This window comes from Lithobates pipiens, unplaced genomic scaffold, assembly GCF_037356315.1.
Source record: "Lithobates pipiens isolate NorthernLeopardFrog02 unplaced genomic scaffold, aLitPip1_a1.2 Scaffold_16, whole genome shotgun sequence".
Lineage (NCBI taxonomy): Eukaryota > Metazoa > Chordata > Amphibia > Anura > Ranidae > Lithobates > Lithobates pipiens.
The window spans coordinates 384277189-384297997 of record NW_027507748.1 but is presented as its reverse complement, the minus strand read 5'-3'; the positions used below and the strand labels follow the sequence as shown (position 1 = coordinate 384297997).

At 39.3% G+C, this 20809-nt stretch overlaps 1 protein-coding gene across 2 annotated transcripts in view; it reads left to right on the top strand.

The window, feature by feature from the left end:
* The window catches only part of RFLNB (refilin B), a 39474-nt gene that overhangs the window by 6227 nt on the left and 12438 nt on the right, over positions 1-20809 (top strand). Inside the window, exons 1-2 of one of the 2 annotated variants that reach the window (XM_077482249.1) lie at positions 7988-8136; positions 16203-16309. In XM_077482249.1, coding sequence (XP_077338375.1) covers positions 8083-8136; positions 16203-16309 — 161 coding nt within the window. In that variant the 5' untranslated portion in view covers positions 7988-8082. Of the gene's footprint in view, positions 1-7987; positions 8137-16202; positions 16310-20809 lie in introns of those variants that run through there. The other variant, XM_077482248.1, reaches the window with a different exon arrangement.

Here is a 20809-nt window from a genome sequence, read left to right as displayed (position 1 = left end):
TGTTCAAGTGTTCTATATGCAAGTCTGTGACAGAGACTTTGCTTTACTCAAACACTCTATCGGCTGCTGGGCCTAATGAGAGGAGGTCTATCCGGTAGCTGTGAGAATCCAGATGTGAGTGGCAGTGGCATATCTTTTGCAGTTCCAAGAGTACCTGAACTTCCTACCCAACCCTCTACCCTTCATTGAGAGACTGTTCTGTCTACTTGTTGCCAAATAAATATACTAACAGTGGATCCAGTGTCAGTTTCTGCAGTTCTTTGGGCCATCTACCGTGGGAAACCCCTAGATGTACACAAGGTCAAGAAGGTAACGGTAAGCCCAATTAAACCAGCCGCTCCTTCGGGGGTCAGTGCTCTATATATATATATATATATATATATATATATGTGTGTGTGTGTGTGTGTGTATATATATATATATATATATATATATATATGTGTGTGTGTGTATACACACACAGCAGTGCACAATCATGCTGCTATGCTGTAAAAAAATATATCAGGCTATAAAGAGTTATCCAAGCCTCAAAGGAATCTATAAAACTAGTTTCAACAACTCCTATACATAAGGACCAATTAAGACAACATCAGGTTGATTTATAAGGATTTTTGGTACTGATGGATGAAACGAAAACAAGCCCAAGGCTTGAATTCTGCAGAGTATTTATTTAATTTACCACTGCATTCAAGATGCAATATACAGTATACTGTATGTACAATGACGCAGATACAGTTCCCTATTTTAAACTTGCATCATTAACGCATCAGTCATAGGCTTTGTGTTATGCCAACATTTTCTGCAAAGACACTTTATGGCATTATTTTTCCCCGTTAAGTATGGTGGTGGAAATGTGTATGTGGAATGGCCCTGGTTACATCCTAGTCAGGTCATTAACTCTCAGTGGCGGCAAGCCTATACATTGCATTGCTCGCACTCATTATTCTTCTTTTTAGGAGCTCTGACTGCTCTGCTTCCCACTTCCACTATTTGGCTGCATAATGCCTCGCCTGTTAAAATGAACAGCTGTTAGACTTGAAAATAGACTGGAATTCTGGAAGACCTGCATGGAACTAAAAGGCATTGTCATTTGTAAATGTTATTTTCCATTTAGAAATGTTAAGTGATTGCTGTATTATAGTTATGATGCAGGCCTTGCCTGGGTTTTTCCAAAGTAATTTCTGCTTCCTAGTGTCCAGTAATTGTGGGCATCCTTCCAATGGATTATGCAGTGGTTAATGATTGATTGATAGAGCTTTCATTTCTAATAGTAGGTAGCAATTCGTCTGAATTCCTTTGTCGTGATTGTGGACCCACTGAACCTTCTGTAATTTTTCTTCCTAGTTTGGCCAATGTTTGAATTGTGTGGTGAAGAGATATTTGCCTTTTTTCTTTTTTGAACAATTTACAGAGTTACATATTCATGCAAACCCCACATTTGCATGCCCCATACGCACACACCTAGCAGAACATAGTGTTATCTAGTACTCTTAACAAATTTACATATAACAGCGTTTAGTAAGAAGGAAACCATACAGTACTGTTAAAGCTTAAAGCAGAGGTCTGCCTACCGCTGTAAAAATTAAAAGCCAGCAGCTGCACATGCTGCAGCTACTAACTTTTAATAATCGGACACTTACCTGTCTTGGAGTCCAGCGATGTCAGCACCGCAGCTGATGTTTCCATCAGCTGTCGGGTGCATGCCGCCTCCATTGTGAGTAAGGGAACCCGGCAGTGGCTTCACGTTAGGAACCCTACTGCGCATGGGCGAGACCCTGCTCCTCTCTCCTACTGAACCTGCGGCTGGGGAGGGAGGAGGAGGGATCCCGGGTGGTGACGTCAATACCCACCGCTGAGACTCCCGGAAGTGGGACTAGGATACATGTGCAAGACAGGCATCCCACCCCCCCTCCCCCCCAAAAGGTGCCACATGTGGCACTTGAGGGGGGATGGAGTACAACGAGCGGATTGTTTAAATCCCAACCCGCGGCTCGCAACAGCACAGCCAGCTCAAAGAAGACTTCAGTGGAGACTCTGAATCGGCGCCTGAGGACACAGGTAGGGGACCATCCTGCTCTAATAAGCCCCTGACTTATGCTGACATGTCAGGCTTTACAGCAGACATTAAGTTCGCCTTTTCAGCTGCCATTAAGGACTTTAAAATATCTTTTTACCACAGAAGAATTGTTGAAATAATTTTCAGGTGTTGAGAAACTCCAGCTAAAATTAATCACTCAAGATGCCCCTTACATTGATGGTCTGTGGGAAAAATGTCCCCTTACATTGCTGGACAGTATAAAGATTGCCCCCTTACAATGGTGATCAAAATGACACCCTTGCAGACAGCTAAAATGATTGTTGGTGTCATGCTGTTAGCCCTGCCGAGTGGTATTGAACTCAGAATTATGCAGGCATAATAAGATGAAAGGTTAATCAACCACCGCTCAAGGAACCCCTAGCAAGCTCTGGAGATATCCTAGGGCTCCACATAACCCTGGCTGAAAATGGCTTCTATGGACAGTCTGTTGTAGGGAAATCAACAATTCATGTCTACGTCTTCCAAATTAATTTTTTTTTTCATGGTGGAATATGCTCCCTGGTGGCTGTAAGTATCCTGCTGGCTCTTTCTGACAGCATGCTTAAAGGGGTTGTAAAGGTTCGTTTTTTATTTTCTAAATAGGTACCTCTAAGCTAGTGCATTGTTGGTTCACTTACCTTTTCCTTCGATTTCCCTTATAAATGTTTTTTTTCTTTGTTTTCTTTGTCTGAATTTCTCACTTCCTGTTCCTCCTCAGTAAGCTGTTCAGTAAGCTGTTTTGGCTGACTAACCACCAGCTTGGATGATGGTGAGAAGTTTACTGAGGAGAAACAGGAAGTGAGATATTCAGACAAAGAAAAAAAACATTTAGAAGGGAAATCGAAGGAAAAGGTAAGTGAATCAACAATGCACTAGCTTAGAGGAACCTATGTAGAAAATAAAAAACGAACCTTTACAACCCCTTTAAGGTGGATCCTAACAGTTCAGCATGAGCTTGCATAACAGCGTCCTTGTTACTGGCTGCTCACCTTCCTCTACCTCTCCCCCCAGTCCTTCAGCCCATTGTATCTGCTGTACAGTACCTTTCTGCTTGTTCTCTGCCATACAGGGGAGAAAGGTGATTGGTGGTTACATTTATATGCTGAAACCTACTAGAATTGTTACAATGTATCTCTTATAACAAAGATTTAACCTCCATCTAGTGGCCCCAATGTGGCTTTAGGACCTCAAAGTCAACATGAAGCCCTGTCCTGGTCATTGAACTGTCAAGTGCCTCAACATCAATGGGCTCTGACATTTGACAGTTGCATGATGGGTATAGTCTGGGCTTAATCTTGAAATTAAGTCCCCATGTAATGCCTGGGAACAGGTTTCAATGGGGTTCCACAGGGACACAAATAACGGTATGAAGACCAACAAAGGTACTCTACTTTAGTATTGTTGTCACCTTAGAAGTGTGATGCTGCAAGCAAAGACCCAGATAAAAGGGTATATTATGTGCACAAAGTACTGTCAAGATACACTTTGTTAGGTAAACTTACAAGTTTTTACTATCAACAGATAGTACTCATGTGTAAGGAAACATTATAAATAAATCCAGTACCTACAGTCTATGATGTTATTAAATCTAAAAGTATATACAGAAAAACTTATGTAAAAATGTATTCCAAAACCAACCAAATGCACATACAGCTTAATAACACACTTAAAACCCATATTAAAAATGTTTAAAGCCTGACAGAGTTTAGAGGTTATATGGAAATGAAGACTGGAGAACAGTGGCGTCACTAGGGGGTGGCTTTTGGGGCTATAGCCCTGAATCTGGGGCCCATAGCCCCGAGTCTCTGCAGGGGTCCCCAAGGGGAAGGGAGGCTCTCTGGGGATCCTGATGTAACTGGGGGGGCTCTCTGGAAACCCTGATACAGGGAGGAGGCTCTCTGGGGACCCTGATTTAAGGGGGGAGGCTCTCTGGGGATATACACACACACACACACACAATATATACACGTGTATGCCCACCTGAGCGTATGACTTTCTCTACTATGCTGCTATGGGCTCTAGCCCCAGATCTTTTGAAGATCTAGCAACGCCCCTGCTGGAGAACATTTAATAATTATGATAAAGGCTATGATATAAAGTCTCTAGAGAGAGACTAATTAGAGAGGTAGAAAAAATTGTGGATAAGTGGTATAATGGAATATGTAGCTAAAAGGCATTGTGGTGTTTAGAATAATATATCATCAATGTAGGGGAACCAAACAGAAATTGTATATGAGATAGAAGGTTCTAAGTAGAAGGTGATATAGACTAATTTACTGAATAACTCCAGGAATAGAGATAGTGTCTCTAGACAATTATGTAAAACTGAAGTGAGGATATTATTTTACCTAAAGAGGAACCATGTTGTGTGTGGGCCAAAAGACCCTATGATGGACAAAAATGAGATTACATTGGAGAAAATCCAGAACGACTGGCAAGAATGAAGTGACTGCAGGGTGTGTGTTGACTGATAGTGTGACTGTCACACTTGTCAGAAATATTAGAATGGGGAAGAGGAAATATCCACACCATTAGCTGAATATGGGTTTTTCTTTTGGTGTAACAATTGTTTCTTTGGGGGTATTTTGGAGGAGAACTGAACTGAAGGCATGTCATGTAAAAGATAAAAGAACCGGTCAACTATCTTCTTGTATAATATAAACTTTAGGGCATAAGGCAGTAGAAGAAGCACTGTAATTAATCAAATAGCATTTAACAGTATTAACGTCAGTGACTTATGATTTCTGATTGATTGCTGTATGGTAACATACTTAGCTTTATTAGGAACCATATAAATTTGACTTGTGTACGGTCAGCTTACCACTTAAGGGCAAAAAGCTTAGTGTGGACCACATGAAATACAAAAAACTCCCAGAACCTTTACCTTTTGCAAAAATCTCAGAATAAAGCACTTTACCCTTTGCCAGCAGAGAGGGTAAAAAAAGTGCTGGATAATACTGGAAAGCAAGCTGAATTGTATGTTTCTCAGTGGATGAGATGTGGATCTATTAGATCTGGTTTCCAAGGCAAGATGGAGACTTGTAACTGTTCATTTAGCTTTCCATACAAGGTGGTTGATGGGTCCATCATAACCTCTTTAGGGTAGATTTGCTCTATATTTTTTTTTTCGTTATCACTAGCGTCTTTTTCTGTAGTTTTTCTGCTGCCCCTCCATATATTTAAAAAAAAAAGTAAACATTGATTATTTTGCAGCTTACCTTGGGCTTCATGTACACTAGCAGCTCCTTCGGCATTTTTTGCCAAAGCTCCTAAACTAAACTCCATAAAAGCCTACAGTATGTGTCCATGTACACATAGGTTTTTAGCAGAGTTTAGGAGCTGCCGCGTTTAGGTGAAGTTAAATCTAACCTCTCCTGAACGCAGAAGAATAATGTTCAGGGTAGGAAAGTTTTGACCACCGGTCGTGGGAATACACAAATCACAGCAAAGTAACGTGGTTTGCGTTTCTGTTGCGTTTTGTGTTTTCCCATGGCCACGGTCTGGGTAGGGTAGGCTAGTGTACATGTAGCCTTACATGTTCTTACAGCCTCCAATCCCAGATGATGCCTATTGAGGGGAAACGCGTTGGGCAGAGCTAGCGGTGTGATATCAGCATGCATGATCCAATAGAGTGGTGGAACGGCCGTGACTGTGGGATGTTTGTATGCCTTGTACATTTACTCAATCTCCAAGAATGTTTGAGAGACTACTTGTGAATGAGCCTGGGCTTCCCTAAAGAGGTTATCTTTAAGCGCTTCTTGATCCCCTTGTGGGATAATATGTTCTGGTATGCAGCCTGTTTGTCTGCATTAGCACAGGGGTGGAAGTGAAGCTTATAATAGTGACTCATTACAGTGGATAGCCCAAGAGCACATTCTTTCTCTGTACTGGGATGGACATTAATTAGACTGTAATTTTTTATAAATTTTTTATTTTTACGTTTTACAATCACTAGTGAATTCTTGCACATGAGATATACAGTCATGATTTATATATTTTTTTGTGTTTTTAAATCCAGTTTTATATGGATTTGGCTCATAGCACTTTATATGAAATGTTCACTTTGTGAAATGTTTTAATTTTTTTTCTCACTGTATGCATTTTTATATATGAGTATAGCTGTTTTTTTATAATCTTAAAACATACTGGTTGATATAGTGCACCTTCATTATTATGTGGTGTTTTGTAGTATAGTATTCAACTACTTTTTGTACAGCAGTCTCATTATTGAAAGCCAAGCGCAAGTTCCAGCAATTTCGAGCATGTTCTTACATGTAATGGCTGCAATTGTTTTTTAGGCTTTTTCTATTGAGACAAACCATTTAACATTGACAGGAATGCTTACAACGATCAGTTTTTATTTATTCATGTAAAACTTTTATCCCAGACAAAAAACTGTTGCTGTAACTGCTTACTACTTACTAACTGCAGTGTGAGCTGGAGTTTGGCTCCACTTTGTTAGTGTATCTAAATCTGCTCGTCCATATAACATTCCCCTACCCCTGGACTGACAATATTGTTGTCCAAAGGTGCCCCTCTTTTCCTTCATCCAGAGTGTAGGTGCTCTAAGCCTAAAAAAAGAAAACTAATATAGCCCCCATGTCTAATGATTGGCAAGCTGCAATATATTACAGTTTTGGTTTTGTGTTTAACCTCTTCCCGTCTACGCTATAGCCGAAAGATGGGTATAGAGCGGACCTACTTTGCCAGGAGGGCGGCCATGGATGTCCTCCCGTGCTCAAGCGGCCTGCGCGCCCCCTGCAGGGCATGCGTGACACGCTCTGTGATCAGCAAGTCTATGAGACTTGGCTGATCACAAATCGGAGTAAGGGGTCGATCCTAACCCCTTACCAGGTGATCAGCTGTCAGCCAATGACAGCTGATCATGGGATGTAAACAGAGCCGATAACCGGCTATATTTTTTCTCCTCACGCTGGTAGCGTGAGGAGAAAAAAAAGCAGATCACCGGCGGCTGTGAGAGGGACATCAGTCCAGATCATGGAGAGCCTCTGTAGAGGCTTCTGTGCCCATCTGTGCCACCTACCAGTGCACAACAGTGCTGCCTACCAGTGCCCATCAGCACCACCTACCAGTGCCCACAGTACCATTCATCGGTGCCCACAGTGTCACCTATCAGTGCCCACATTGCAACCTATAAATGTCACCAATCAGTGCCTCATCACCAGCGCTGCCTATCAATACCACCTACCAGTGCCCATCAGTGCCACCTAACAGTGCCCATCAGTGCCACCTAACAGTGCCCATCAGTGCCATTTATCAGTGCCACGCATCAGTGCCCATTAGTGCCGTCTTATTGGTGCAGCCCATAAGTGCAGCCTCATCACGAATATCAATGAAGGATAAAAATTACCAGCTTGCAAAATTTTATAACAAACATGTTTGTTTTTTTCCAAAAAATGTCTTTTTGTGTTTGTTTAGCACAAAATAAGAAACCCAAGTGGTGATTAAATAACACCAAAAGAAAGCTCCATTTGTGTGAAAAAAAATGATAAAAATTCCAGTGTACAGTGTAGCATGACCGCACAATTGTCATTCAAAGTGTGACAGCACTGAAAGCTAAAAATTGGTCTGGACAGGAGGGGGATTTAAGTGTCCAGTAAGCAAGTGGTTAACCGCTTTAAGATCTGCACTAGGGATGACCTTAAACTACAGCCTGTGTTGGATTTCAAAAGTCTTCACCTGATTTGTCTACATCTGTCTTAGCGAGCATGGCTTTATGTACAGTGCTTCATCTATTTATGGTTTGTTGGTACAAGCCTAGTCATTGTTTGTGCACTGTAGAGTAAAGGCCATGCGTTATTTCTGGCTTTTCCTGACATAATGTAGAGGTGTGGTGCTGGTTTCCTTTTCACAGATTATAGGGCCACCCATTATCTTTTTGGGTGAGATCTGTACTTTATCTTATCTCTCTTCTCTAATATATAACACCCAGTGCTTTACCTGTGCATGAGAGTGTTAATAGACGTGGAACTATTAACCTCAGAATGAAGGACCTGTTTCATGATTCTATTAGCGAAGACGGCTTCTCGGAATATGGGGTATGGCTTTATTTTTTATTATTTCATCCGCGTTTGTAAATTGGACTGATTGGAATAGTAACTGTAGGGCAGAGTATTTTAAGATTTCAAGGATATATCTGGCAAAACAGGCTTATGCCATTCGGAAGCAGAAGGAGGACCTGGGAATCCCTTCTGGATTTCTAGGTTTAGATGTTTATGACTTTTTTCATTTGTATTGATGTAGTGCTAAATTTGTTGTTATGCACTTGGAGCAAAGTGTTCTGGTTCCCCGATTCAAGAAACCACAAAGTCCCCCTGACCCCCGGCTGGGACCCTTCCCTCCACGCATGGTGGCAGAAATGCCAAGGCCCGGTCACAAATGCGAATTTTGTGACCCTGGTAGTTTTGCCATTGCCATCTGTTTTTTTTTTTTTTTTTTTCTACCATGTATTTATTTATTTTTTGACAATATTATTTTAAAAAATATATTTTTTAAAAAAAATTTAAGAGCCCCGTTGTGGGGCATTGGTGAGATATCAGGGGTCTAAGCAGACCTCTGATTTTTCACCTTTGAAACAGAGAAAAGAAGGTTAAGAACACAGCCTCAGCTGCACAGAATGAATAGACAGGAATAGCTCTGTACAGAGCTGCCCATTCATTCTCAAACTCAAAGCACAGTAAATACAGTTTACTATGTTTCAGTTATGAATGGACTGAGTCCGTGATCGGTATGGATCGCTGACTCCCCATTCAGAAGCTTCATCCTGACAGATACCCTGCAGCAGCCGGCAGGAGAGGGGAGGGGGTAACTCTGCGGATCTGTGGGTACAAGGGGAGGGGCCAGGAGAGAGGAAAAAGTACAGGAGGGCTTGAGAGCACACAGGGGGCAGCAGAAAGAAGCTGCAAGGGGTGGCTGTATATAGATGAACTCAGCTTTCCATTTCCCCCCAACTTCACCTCTCCCTCCCGCAGGCTTTCAGCAGTTGCAGGAGGAAAATGGAGAGATCAGTTTCTCTGTATCAGTGTTTCTCGACATTTTACCAGTCACGGCGCAACATATTGCCTCTTCACTGCCTATCAAATGCCTCTGATAAGCGATCTGAACCTGCACACACACACATATACATACACATATAAATACACATACAAATGCATACACATAAACATGCAGACCCACACATGCACACAAACAGACACACACATGCATACGAACATACAGTATCTCACAAAAGTGAGTACATCCCTCGCATTTTTGTAAATATTTTATTATATCTTTTCATGTGACAACACTGAAGAAAGGCCACTTTGCTACAATCTATAGTAGTGAGTGTACAGCTTGTATAACAGTGTGTATTTGCTGTGCCCTCAAAATAACTCAACACACAGCCATTAATGTCTAAACCACTGGCAACAAAAGTGAATACACCCCTAAGTGTAAATGTCCAAATTAAGCCCAATTAATCATTTTCCCTCCCCGACTCAGGACTCGTTGTGTTATAAGGTCTCTGGTGTGAATGGGAGGCAATTTACATTTGTGAATCTATTTGCATATTTTTTTTAAGTTACCCTTAAAAAAATGACTAAACTATCTGTGAAGTTTTAATACTGTTATGTGTCTTTACTAATTAGATTTCCCTTTGGCTTCCAACTTAATATGATTTTGTTGCTGTCTCCTTCTCCATTGTGGAGATATTCCACTTTTTACTTTGCAACACCCTGTCAATGGGACAGAAAGTATATCCCAACAGGAACACAGACTGTGCAACAACTCAACAGAGATTCTAACTAGACATGTGCGATTCGTTTCATACGAATCTCAAATTCAGACAAATTTCCCTAAATTCGTACATTCAGGAGGATCCGAAATACGAATTGCCATGCGTCCGAAATACAAACTTTTGTTTACGAATCCCCAGGAGGAAGTCAGCACAGCACAGCGATGGTGGGAGCCCCTCATCTAACAAAAATTTGTATTTCGGATAGGAAATTCTTCAACGGAATTTCGTATTTCGTATAAAAACCAAACTTCCATCAGCATCGACTGTCATATTGAGGTATATTTTTGCCTTTAAATTCATCGTAACGAACGTTCGTACAAGTTAACGAACCTAACGACAATTCGTATTTCGTATGAATTGAAATTGAATTTCGGACACGAAATATGAAGTACGAATTAATTTTAATACGAACCGTAATGGAACAGAACAAAACGAATTTATTGACGGCGCCCATGTCTAATTCTAACCCTTCCTCGCTCTATATGCAATTCAGCTCTTTGGGCTTACTATGTAGGTCCAAAGAGTGAACCTTTTATCTCAAGCTTATGGCTGCAGCAGCAACCATTAGCCTGTGTGGGCTTTTTTCAGCCAGCGATCAGCTTCACAGTGAAAGTGATGCTCCATAGCTGCCGATCACTTTCACACGGCCGGCAGCTGTGAAACAAAAATTTGCAACTATCACCTTTTTTATTCTACGGGGCCTCTGCTTTTAGAAATTATATAACGTTCTGGGGGGTTTAATTATAATTTTACTGCCAAAAATTAAGATTTTTACATGTACTGCTATTGAACGCTTTACCTGCGGACATCCGCTCGGAAGAAAACCCTCTGGCCTTCAGGAAGAAGCTCAAGACCCATCTCTTCTGAAGGCCCAGATGGACACTGAGGCGATTTAGTTTGCATATGTGCCACTATACAAGTTATTCATTCATTCATTATGCGAAAAAAAAATTGCTCTGGAGCCGAACTGGATATAAAAAAAAAGGTTTTGGGTGGATTTGGGCTTTAAGTCAGGCAGTAATCTAGAACTGTATGAACATTCCATAGCTGTTACATGGTACAAAGGGCTTTTAAAGTTTAAATCATAAATGTATGATATTTTATGGTGGGAAATTTCCAGTGAGATTTTTCAGGCCTCGGAACAGATGTGCATACTGTACATGGGAAATATTTTAAGAACAATACTGTTTTTGTATTATTATTATAAGGTGTGAAAAGCAAACGTGGATTCATTTTGCCTTAACTTGTAGCGATACCACTGATCCTGATAAGTTCGTATAATCTAATCAGCACATAGGCAGGTACTTTGTTTCCAACACCTTGAAAGCACTTTGCCCTTTTGCTCCCGATCACTAACCTTCTTTTCCTCGACATGCATTCTGTTTTCACTTTGTCAAAAAATTGTTACACTGAAAAGAATATAAAACCAGTTTCCATTTCCAGAATCATGCTGCTTCGTAACCTTCATCCTAGAAATAATGGCTCGTTTTGTATTACCAAAAAAACATATGTAACTGTTTTAGGGATCTCCTCCTGATCAGAGGTTAGTTAGTTCTTATTAGCGAAATTACGGGATTTCCTCTAATTGTGGCCTAATAAGGATTATTTCATATACTATGATACTCTGTATGTCACAGAGTTTTACATTTTCATTTAATAATGAAATGGAAAAATAGCTAAACAGAGTATTCATTTTACAACTGAACTCCAGAAAGAGCACTGAGAAATAATTTTTTTTTAAATTGTTATTTATTCGTGTAATTTGTTTTGTGTGGGATGCACTGTTTTACATGAATATATTAAATATAAGAATTTGGACTGCATCCATCCATGGTGATATCCTTGCCTGTAGTAAACACAACTTCTCCTTGTATATGATTAATTTCCATTGTATGCACCTAAAATGTTTTGGAATGGAAAGGCCCCTGTCCCTAATTAGGGTGCTCTGATTGGACAAGGGAATAGCAGGGCTTATCCCTAAGATTAGAAATTCAAGCAGTAAGCACGTAAGTGAAACTAGGATCAAAAGGGTGCACCGTGGCATCTTTCTTGGCTCAAAAAAAAAAAGGAACAGCTGGCTCCTTGTGATGTAAGGCTGGCCATACATTACACAATTGTCTTGTACAATTTTGCTTTAGGTTTACTAAATAATATGAGGTCAAAACTGAACACTTTCAATTTGTATGCAGTCAGGCAGGCCCTTGCACTAAATAGTTTAAGGGAAATTGAAGGGAAATTGAAGGGAAATTTAACAAGAACCTTGTATAATGTATGGCCAGCTTTAAGGATTATTTTTTTTATTAGGATAAAACAGCTGACATGTTTACTGTAGGCTGGAAGTACACCATTAAAACAAGTTAGAAATACAGAATACCCCCATGGGTAGGTGGGACTTTCAAGGCAACCCCATTAACAGTGTGAGTAGTTATAAAATATATATGTTATTGAAAACATTAAATGCATGTACAAAACATTAAATGCATGTACAAAACATAATGCATGTACAATTAATTAAAATGGAATGGCCACAGATACATATATCTTGTATATGACACAACAACAAGTGGTTTGAGTGGAGAATGTGTTGTTGTGTCATATACAAGATGGCTAAACTGGCTTCCACTCACCCAACAAATTAAATTCAATATACTAACAACTACCCACAAAGCTGTCCACAACTCTGCCCCCAGCTATATCACTGATCTAGTCCCAAAATACCAACCTAATCATTCTCTACGTTCTTCTCAAGACCTTCTGCTCTCTAGCTCTCTCATCACCTTCTCCCATGCTCGTCTCCGAGCCTCTCCAAGCCTATTGAACGCCTTACCCCAATCTGTCTATCTCCTACTCTATTAGCTTTTAGACAATCCCTGAAAACCCTCCTTTTCAGAGAAGGCTATCCTACCCCCCACCTAACAACTTTATTTTCATTTTGTCCATCTGATCATCTCCCACAGCTACTACCCTTTGTTCCACTTGTTCCACTTGACTTTCCCTTCTAGATCCCTTCTAGATTGTAAGCTCTAACGAGCAGGGCCCTCTGATCCCTGTATTGAATTGTATTGTAATTTTACTGCGCAAACTGTTGGCGCTATATAAATCCTGTATAATAATAATAATAATAATTGTGCAAGAATCGAAAAATTAGGCCACACTCCACAGAAATCCCATTGGTGGTCTAATTGTATATAGTTGGCTGTTGACACAGTCCACATCCTTAGGCCTTCAATTTTTCAATTTGTATTGAGCTAGATAAGCTCTTGTGACCTGCACCTGGAGCAGTGGACTTCCTCAAAGCTGTTTTAGGAGCTTGGAGCAGTGTAGTTTTTCTTTTAGGGTTATCGTATTGGAGTTTAGAAAGAAGTTTCACATTTTTAGCACCAATTCAGATTAATGTACACTATGAGGTTTATTTACTAAAGGTAAATAGACTATGCACTCTGCAAGTGCAGTTGCGCTCATTTTCCCCAGAGCTCATTGAATGTGGCGAAGCTTTGCTGATTTCCCTCATCCAATTATGTGCATGCACAAATGCTGTTTTTTTTTCTTGCACTTGATTGGATATTCTTTACAAAGTGAAACTTCACCACATTTGACAAGCTTTGGGGAAAATGAGTGCAACTGCACCTGAAAAGTGCAAAGTCTATTTGCCTTTAGTAAATCAACCACCCCTATATATGTTTAGAATATAATTTGCTGCCTTTTTTTTTTTCAAGAAAATAATTTGCTGTGTTTATTTACAGGTTTTAGGAATGCACACCCTATAGTGCCTTGATAAAATATTCATACCCCTTGAAATTTCCCACATTTCACATTATAACCAAAAAATTTAAATGTATTCTATTGGGATTTTATTTGATAGACCAAGACAAAGTGGCACATAATTGTGAAGATGAAGGGAAATGATACATGTTTTTCAACATCTTTTACAAATAAATATCTGAAAAGTGTGGCGTGCATTTTTATTCAGCCCCCTTTACTCTGATACCCCTAACTAAATACGAGTGAAACCAATTGCATTTAGAAGTCACCTAATTAGTAAATATAGCCCACCTGTGTGTAATCTCATTTAATCTCAGTATAAATACAGCTGTTCTGTGAAGCCCTCAGAGGTGGGTTAGATAACCTTAGTGACCAAACAGCATCATGAAGACCAAGGAACACACCAGACAGGTCAGGGATAAAGTTCAGGAAAAGTTTAAAGCAGGGTTAGGTCATAAAAGCATATCTCAATCTTTGAACATCTCACGGAGCATTGTTCAATAAATTGGCACAACTGCCAACTTACCAACACATGACCGTCCACCTAAACTGACAGAACAAGTTTCCCATTGGTAGATTTCCTGTTCTGCCAACAGCATTCAGCAGTGTTCAGCATTGTTTATTTTTCTTTAACTTTTAGCCCCCTTGACAATTGTTAGCAGGACAAATAGAAAGAATAAAGGGAACATCGAATCCCAGCAAGGTTTCCAACCCCTAACTCTTACAAACTTACAAAATTTGGCTTTAGAAAGATTAGCTTTCACCATAAGCCTAATCCTGAGACCTTACTCATGGATAGCCTCTGGTATAACTAAAGCATTATTTTGCTACCTGGAAAACCTAATCCTAACCATGTTGTTTTTGGTTGAGAAGGTGGCATTCAATTTAGAAGAGAGACAAGCTGAAAAATAAAAAGCACGTGTAGCAAAGAAGGGAAATCACTATACTTTATATAGACCTTTCTTTGCATTCACCACAAGGCCCATGTGGGTATCTTCCATCTATTTTTTTTAATTATTTAATTTTATTATACTCTGGAAAGTTTCATATTAAAAAATATAAAACAACTCTTGTAATTCCCACAAAGGTGGTTGACTGAAATTAATAACATGCAAGGGGAATTTCAAGATCAAACAAGAGAATTCCTGAGCACTGTTCAATCCAGCATCCAAAAATGGAACTATGGCAAACCTGCAAACCTACCAAGACATGGCCGTCCATTTAAACTGACAGGCCAGGCAAGGAGAGCATTAATCGGAGAAGCAGACCATGGTAACTCTAGAGGAGCTGCAGAGTTCCACAGCTCAGATGGGAGAATCTGTCCACATGACAACTATTAGTCATGCACCCCACAAATCTGGCTATTATGGAAGAATGGCAAGAAGAAAGCCATTGTGGAAAGAAAGCCATAAGAAGTCCCTTTTGAAGTTTGCGTGAAGCCATGAGGGGGACACAGCAAACATGTGGAACGAGGTGATCTGGTCCAACGAGGTGATGAGACCAAAATTTATTTTTTAGCCTAAAAGCAAAGCGCTATGTGTGGTGGAAAACTAACACCGCACATCACTCTGAACACATCATCCCCACCGTGAAACATGGTGGTGGCAGTGTCATGTTGCGGGAAAGCTTTTCTTTAGTAGGGACAGGGAAGCTGGTCAGAGTTGATGGGAAGATAGATGGAGCCAAATACAGGGCAGTCTTAAAAGAAAACCTGTTTGAGTCTGAAAAAGACTTGAGACTGGAGCGGAGGTTCACCTTCCAGCAGGACATTGACCCTAAACATACAGCCAGAGCTACAATGGAATGATTTAGATAAAAGCATATTCAAGTGTTAGAATGGCCCAGTCAAAGTCCAGACTTAAATCCAATTGAGAATCTGTGGCAAGACTTGAAAATTGCTGTTTACAGATGCTCTCCATCTAATCTGGCAGAGCTTGAGCTATTTTGCAAAGAAGAATAGGCAAAAATGTCACTCTCTAGGAGGGCAAAGCTGGTAGAGACATACCCAAAAAGACTTGCAGCTGTAATTGAAGCGAAAGGTGATTCTACAAAATATTGACTCAGGGGGGCTGAATACAAATGCACGCCACACTTGTCACATATTTATTTGAAAAAAAATGTTGAAAACCATTTATCATTTTCCTTCCACTTAAAATTATGTTCCACTTTGTGTTGGCCTATCACATAAAATCACAATAAAATACATTTACGTTTATGGGTATAACATGAAAAAAAGGTGGAAAATGTCAAGGGGTATGAATGCTTTTTCAAGGCACTGTAAAAGTGTATACTGCTACCATACTCTTATATAACATCCTGATTAAGTAGTAGCTTTTGCTACATGATTTGGGTATTTGATATAGAAAGGGTAGCTCATCATACCTGTATAGGTAATTTGTATATGCCTCCTGCACGTTAATCTAAAGTTACATAGATATTCTTTTTTTTTTCTTTCAGTATTAGTATTTTCTTCCGTACTTCCTTTTTGTGAAAACCTTTAATAAAAACGATTGAAAATAAAATAATATTAAACAATAAACAATCATATGTTTTCTCTTCTTTTAGAGTACTTCACCCTCCTTAAGCCTGTCCAGCAGTTACACCCCAAGGCTTTGTCCTCTGTCATTTGGAGAAGGTGTGGAATTTGATCCGCTGCCACCCAAGGAGATAAGGTAATATATATGATAGCCTATTTTCACATTGGTACACATTGACATAGGTGTTATTCATTTATTTGGTATTTAAGCTTTTACAATTATGTAAAGTTCACATAGTTACTACAGGTAAAAAAAAGAAAACTTTTCGTGTGATCCCCGAGGACCTTTAAATCCAAAGCAGGACACACACATTGTTATGCTGATACTTAGCCCAAGAGCAATTTGACAGCTTTAAATGTAATGTTTTGTTGTGGTATTGGCAGTACAAAGAGCTGAAATAACCAGATGTTTTACTTTCAGATGGCAAAGTTTCCAGTAACAGCTATTTTAGTTAATAGTTAGCCGCAATGTACACCTTTTGTTTTTAACTCGATAATGACAAACATCTATTGCAAAGATCATGTGGCATAGACTGTTCACTGATGCAAATACATTGTCTGTAATTACCTTTATATAGACTTCCTCTTATACAAATTAACTTTCTTAGATAAATATATGAGCCTAAGATATTAGAAAGAAGCTGTTTCCTTCTCATACCAGCATGGTCAATGCTTTTTTTTTTTTATGTTTTAAGATAGATCTAATCAATAAAATAGGGCTGTTACTGATTAAAATTTTCATGTTCAATTATTCGTAAAAAAAAAAAAAAGAATTAATCAACTAATTTTGATTAATTATAACGCACATACAGATCCAACTTTTAGCTGATCTCCTTGCATTGCAACTCTGCATTAGTCAGTGGTAAATGTGGTATACACTATATAGAATCACCCGACACTAGTTAGTTTCCACAATCCATGCTTAACATCACAGGCCACACAAACACGTTTTAAATTCTAACTGTAGCACTGACATCAGTAATTTTTTTGTCCACAGTAGTGTGACAATCCCTCCACCTCCGGTCTAACTAATCACTCTCACCTTATGGCCTGGACCCCTGTGCAAACAAGTGGTCATGCAAGTGGGTATCAAAAGGGTTAACACGGACCATAAACTTCTCTCATGTCTCCTTAGATCTCATTAAGGACGCCAGGTCATGGGTAGAAAGAAAAGATCTAAGTGCTCACCGCTTAAGTATAAGATTTCATTCTTGTGTTCAAACACAAACTACTCACATAAAGATATTAAAAAGATAGCATGTAAAGCCGACAATCATGTTAGTTCCGTAGGGCAGCAGCGGGTGACGTCACGCGTAGCTTCTCCCCCGTGCGCGTTACGTTCAATCAGAACTTCAACGTCACCGGACTCCTCCCCCTTCTCTTCATTAGCAGACAGAGGCACTTGGGGAAGGGGGGAGGAGTCCGGTGATGTCGATGTCTAGGTGGGCACATGTGACAGTTGGGACAACACAGGAGCAAATAAGTTGCACCACACAGGAGCAAAAAATAGTACAGTTGTCACCCCATAGCAATCCATGAACAAGGACGACCATGGCAAGATCACAGGTATTGAAGGTATTTTAAAGAAAGCTGTCCATTTAAAAAGATTGCACCCCCATTTCAGCTCGCATATCGCACTGCAAATTGACAGTTCGGACATGAATCGGATCACATCAGTGTGAACCCATGCAATCCGATTCTGGTGCGGACCAAAAAAAGGGTCCTGTTCGAATTTGGTCCAAATGCGATGCAAATTCAACCATACTATTTGTATGGCTGAAATTGCATTGCACAGACATAACATGTGATTTGCACTGCAGGGCAGTGTGACTCACATGCAATCTTGCAGAGTGCACATATGTGAACCGGCACTCAAAGTCACATTGACATGTTAAAACCTAGCAAACGTTTAAGTGATTGTGTTAATATTTACTTTAAGTTGTCTTAAATATGATCTGTTAGATCAGGTACAACTCAACTATAGAGTACCATGACCTACCTGATTTGATATAAATGTAATGCATTTTTTTAGACAGGTCCTTAGAATAGGCACAATGGTCTTTGATAAGTCTAGAGTAGATTGTATACCAGAGTGGAACATATTTAGCCAGCTTTAGTTAAGTTGGTTTGAAGCTAGTACAAATTAAGTTTAAGCCTTGCCTCCCATTCTGTAGTATAATTCTGCAATAATCTAAGTTCTAGGCTTTCGCTTCAGATCCTTTTAGGGACCCTATCTGCATAGAATGTGTTCTCATGTTTGTGTTGGTTTGCTCCATTATCCAAAAGCATACTAGTTGGTGATCTGGAATCTGATGTAATTGGGCATAATAGAAAGATGTGGTCATCAGATTGTAATTCTTTTGGGGGACATGTATGCTGTAACATGCTAGATACAATATTCACTCTATGCTGTATATGTGGAAAATAATTATTTAATATAAGCTCCAGTTGTAGGGGCTTGTTGGTGTAACACCCAAGGTATGGGAAAATACACACATCTTTGAAGAATCAAAACCAGGGGTGTCAAACTCAAATGAATTGTAGGCCACGTCAGCATTATGGTTGCCCTCAAGGGGCCAGTTGTATCTGCAAGAGTATATACATTTATATACCCTTTATTATATTAAATAATTGCCTCTGCATTTGATTATTACTAGTTTTAGTAAAAACATAAGACTTAAGCTGTGAAAGGCAAGGGAAGACCGGCATGGAACCAACTCACAGTCCTGTATCAGATGATGCAAGCATGAAAATAAGGGTCACACACTGCTGGTATAATCTAACAGATATTTGATTGGAGACTGCTCAGGTAGAACATGGTAATGCCATGGTGTTCTGTCTGAGCAGTCTCCAAATTTCTTATGGGTGATACCAACGGTGTGCGACCCTCTTTTTCAGCTGGTATAGATTTGTATTTATCTCATAACAATTAAAGGCAGATGTCCAGAGCACCCCCCTTGCATCAAATGTCAACAGCCCCCCCCCCCACCTTTAGAAGTCAAGAGTCCCCCATAGTAACAGCTAACTGTTTTTCTGTCAACCTCTGGATCAACTGTGGGTATACAGTTGTGTTTTTTTTTCTGATGGTTGAACTAGATCGGGGATATGCAATTGGGGGACCTCCATCTGTTGCAAAATTACAATTTCCATGAGGCATAGCAAGACTCTGAGAGCCACAATCATGACACCCAGAGGCAGAGGCATGATGGGATTTGTAGTTTTGCAACAGCTGGAGGTCCACTAATTGCATATCCCTGAACTAGATGGACTCGTGGCTTTTTTTTTTTAAGCTAACTATGTAACACTGTAACAATCAAGAACTAAAGATATATTCTAATCACATTTTCAAATGCAGCACCGCAACGGTTGATTTTGGTATGAAAAATAAAATAAATATCTGCGCTAAAAATGAACCACAATAACATACAGCAGCTATGCACTATAACCCAGATAGTAGGCAAAAAGCAAATATATAACAAAAAAAGTGCAGTGCTATTGAAATAAACTAATGATAATAAAAAGTGATAATTAATATAGCTGACATACTAAAGTGCATTAGTGCAAAAATCCAAAATAGTGAACTGTACAAATCAATGACCATAATTAATTGAAAAAAAAAAGTCCAGTAGATCAATAATGCACTAAATATTCATATGATAATATATTTAAATAGGTGACATCAGTTCATAAGGAATCTTGGTGCTCTGTAAGGTGAATCATTCATAAATAGTGAAATAAGAACACTTGACCACGTGAGACCACCACCACAGGTAAAATAGGAGGCCTACCATAAAACCAGTGACCACCCTTATTTGGGGGGGGGGGGGTCATATAAAGGCTTGCTGGATCTGTGATCCGTTTGGAGACACGATTGAAGCCTGGAATGATCATCCAATGTGCTATACAATATATATTTATACTTGAATCCTGATTTTGTGCCAGCTGTCTGAATAAATATCATGTTGGGGAACAATAAAGAATTATCAATGTCCTATTTTATAAAAAAAAAAATCATGTTTCTGCTAGAAATATTTCTTGCTAGTTATTTAGTTATATTGAAATAATTAGTGTCCCTTAACAGAGTCCATTCATTACACACCAGCTACTCCTACCATGCGCCTATGGGCCTTTTCCTGTAAAGAAATACAAGATGATTATTGTCATTCCCAAAACCTTGTTTCTTAGAAAGATCAATAAAATCAGACAGGAAGATGCATACTATAAGAATTAAATAATAGTGTACTGTCTTTAACATTTGAAAGCTTTCTAGGAAAATGCTACTAGAAGTTTAACATTTGCATTAAAGATTTCACGGGTACAGAGAATGTCTTCCAGATGACCGTAAAGTGGATGGTAAATTAACTTAATGAACAAAGCAAAGTTATGTTTTCACTGGAAATTTCCATTGGTGGCAAGCAGTAAAAATACAAATATGTAACTAAAATGTATAAAAAAAACGGGGATATTGGTGCTGCTAATAATAAATGTAATCAAATATCCCCCAAACCCGGTGAGGATATAAGGAAATGAAAATAAATGAATCTAGATCCACTAAAAAACGGTAAGACTCTTTGGGTTAATAATATACATATTATCTAGTATGAAAGTATTAAACAGTATTGTGATGAGTGAAAAA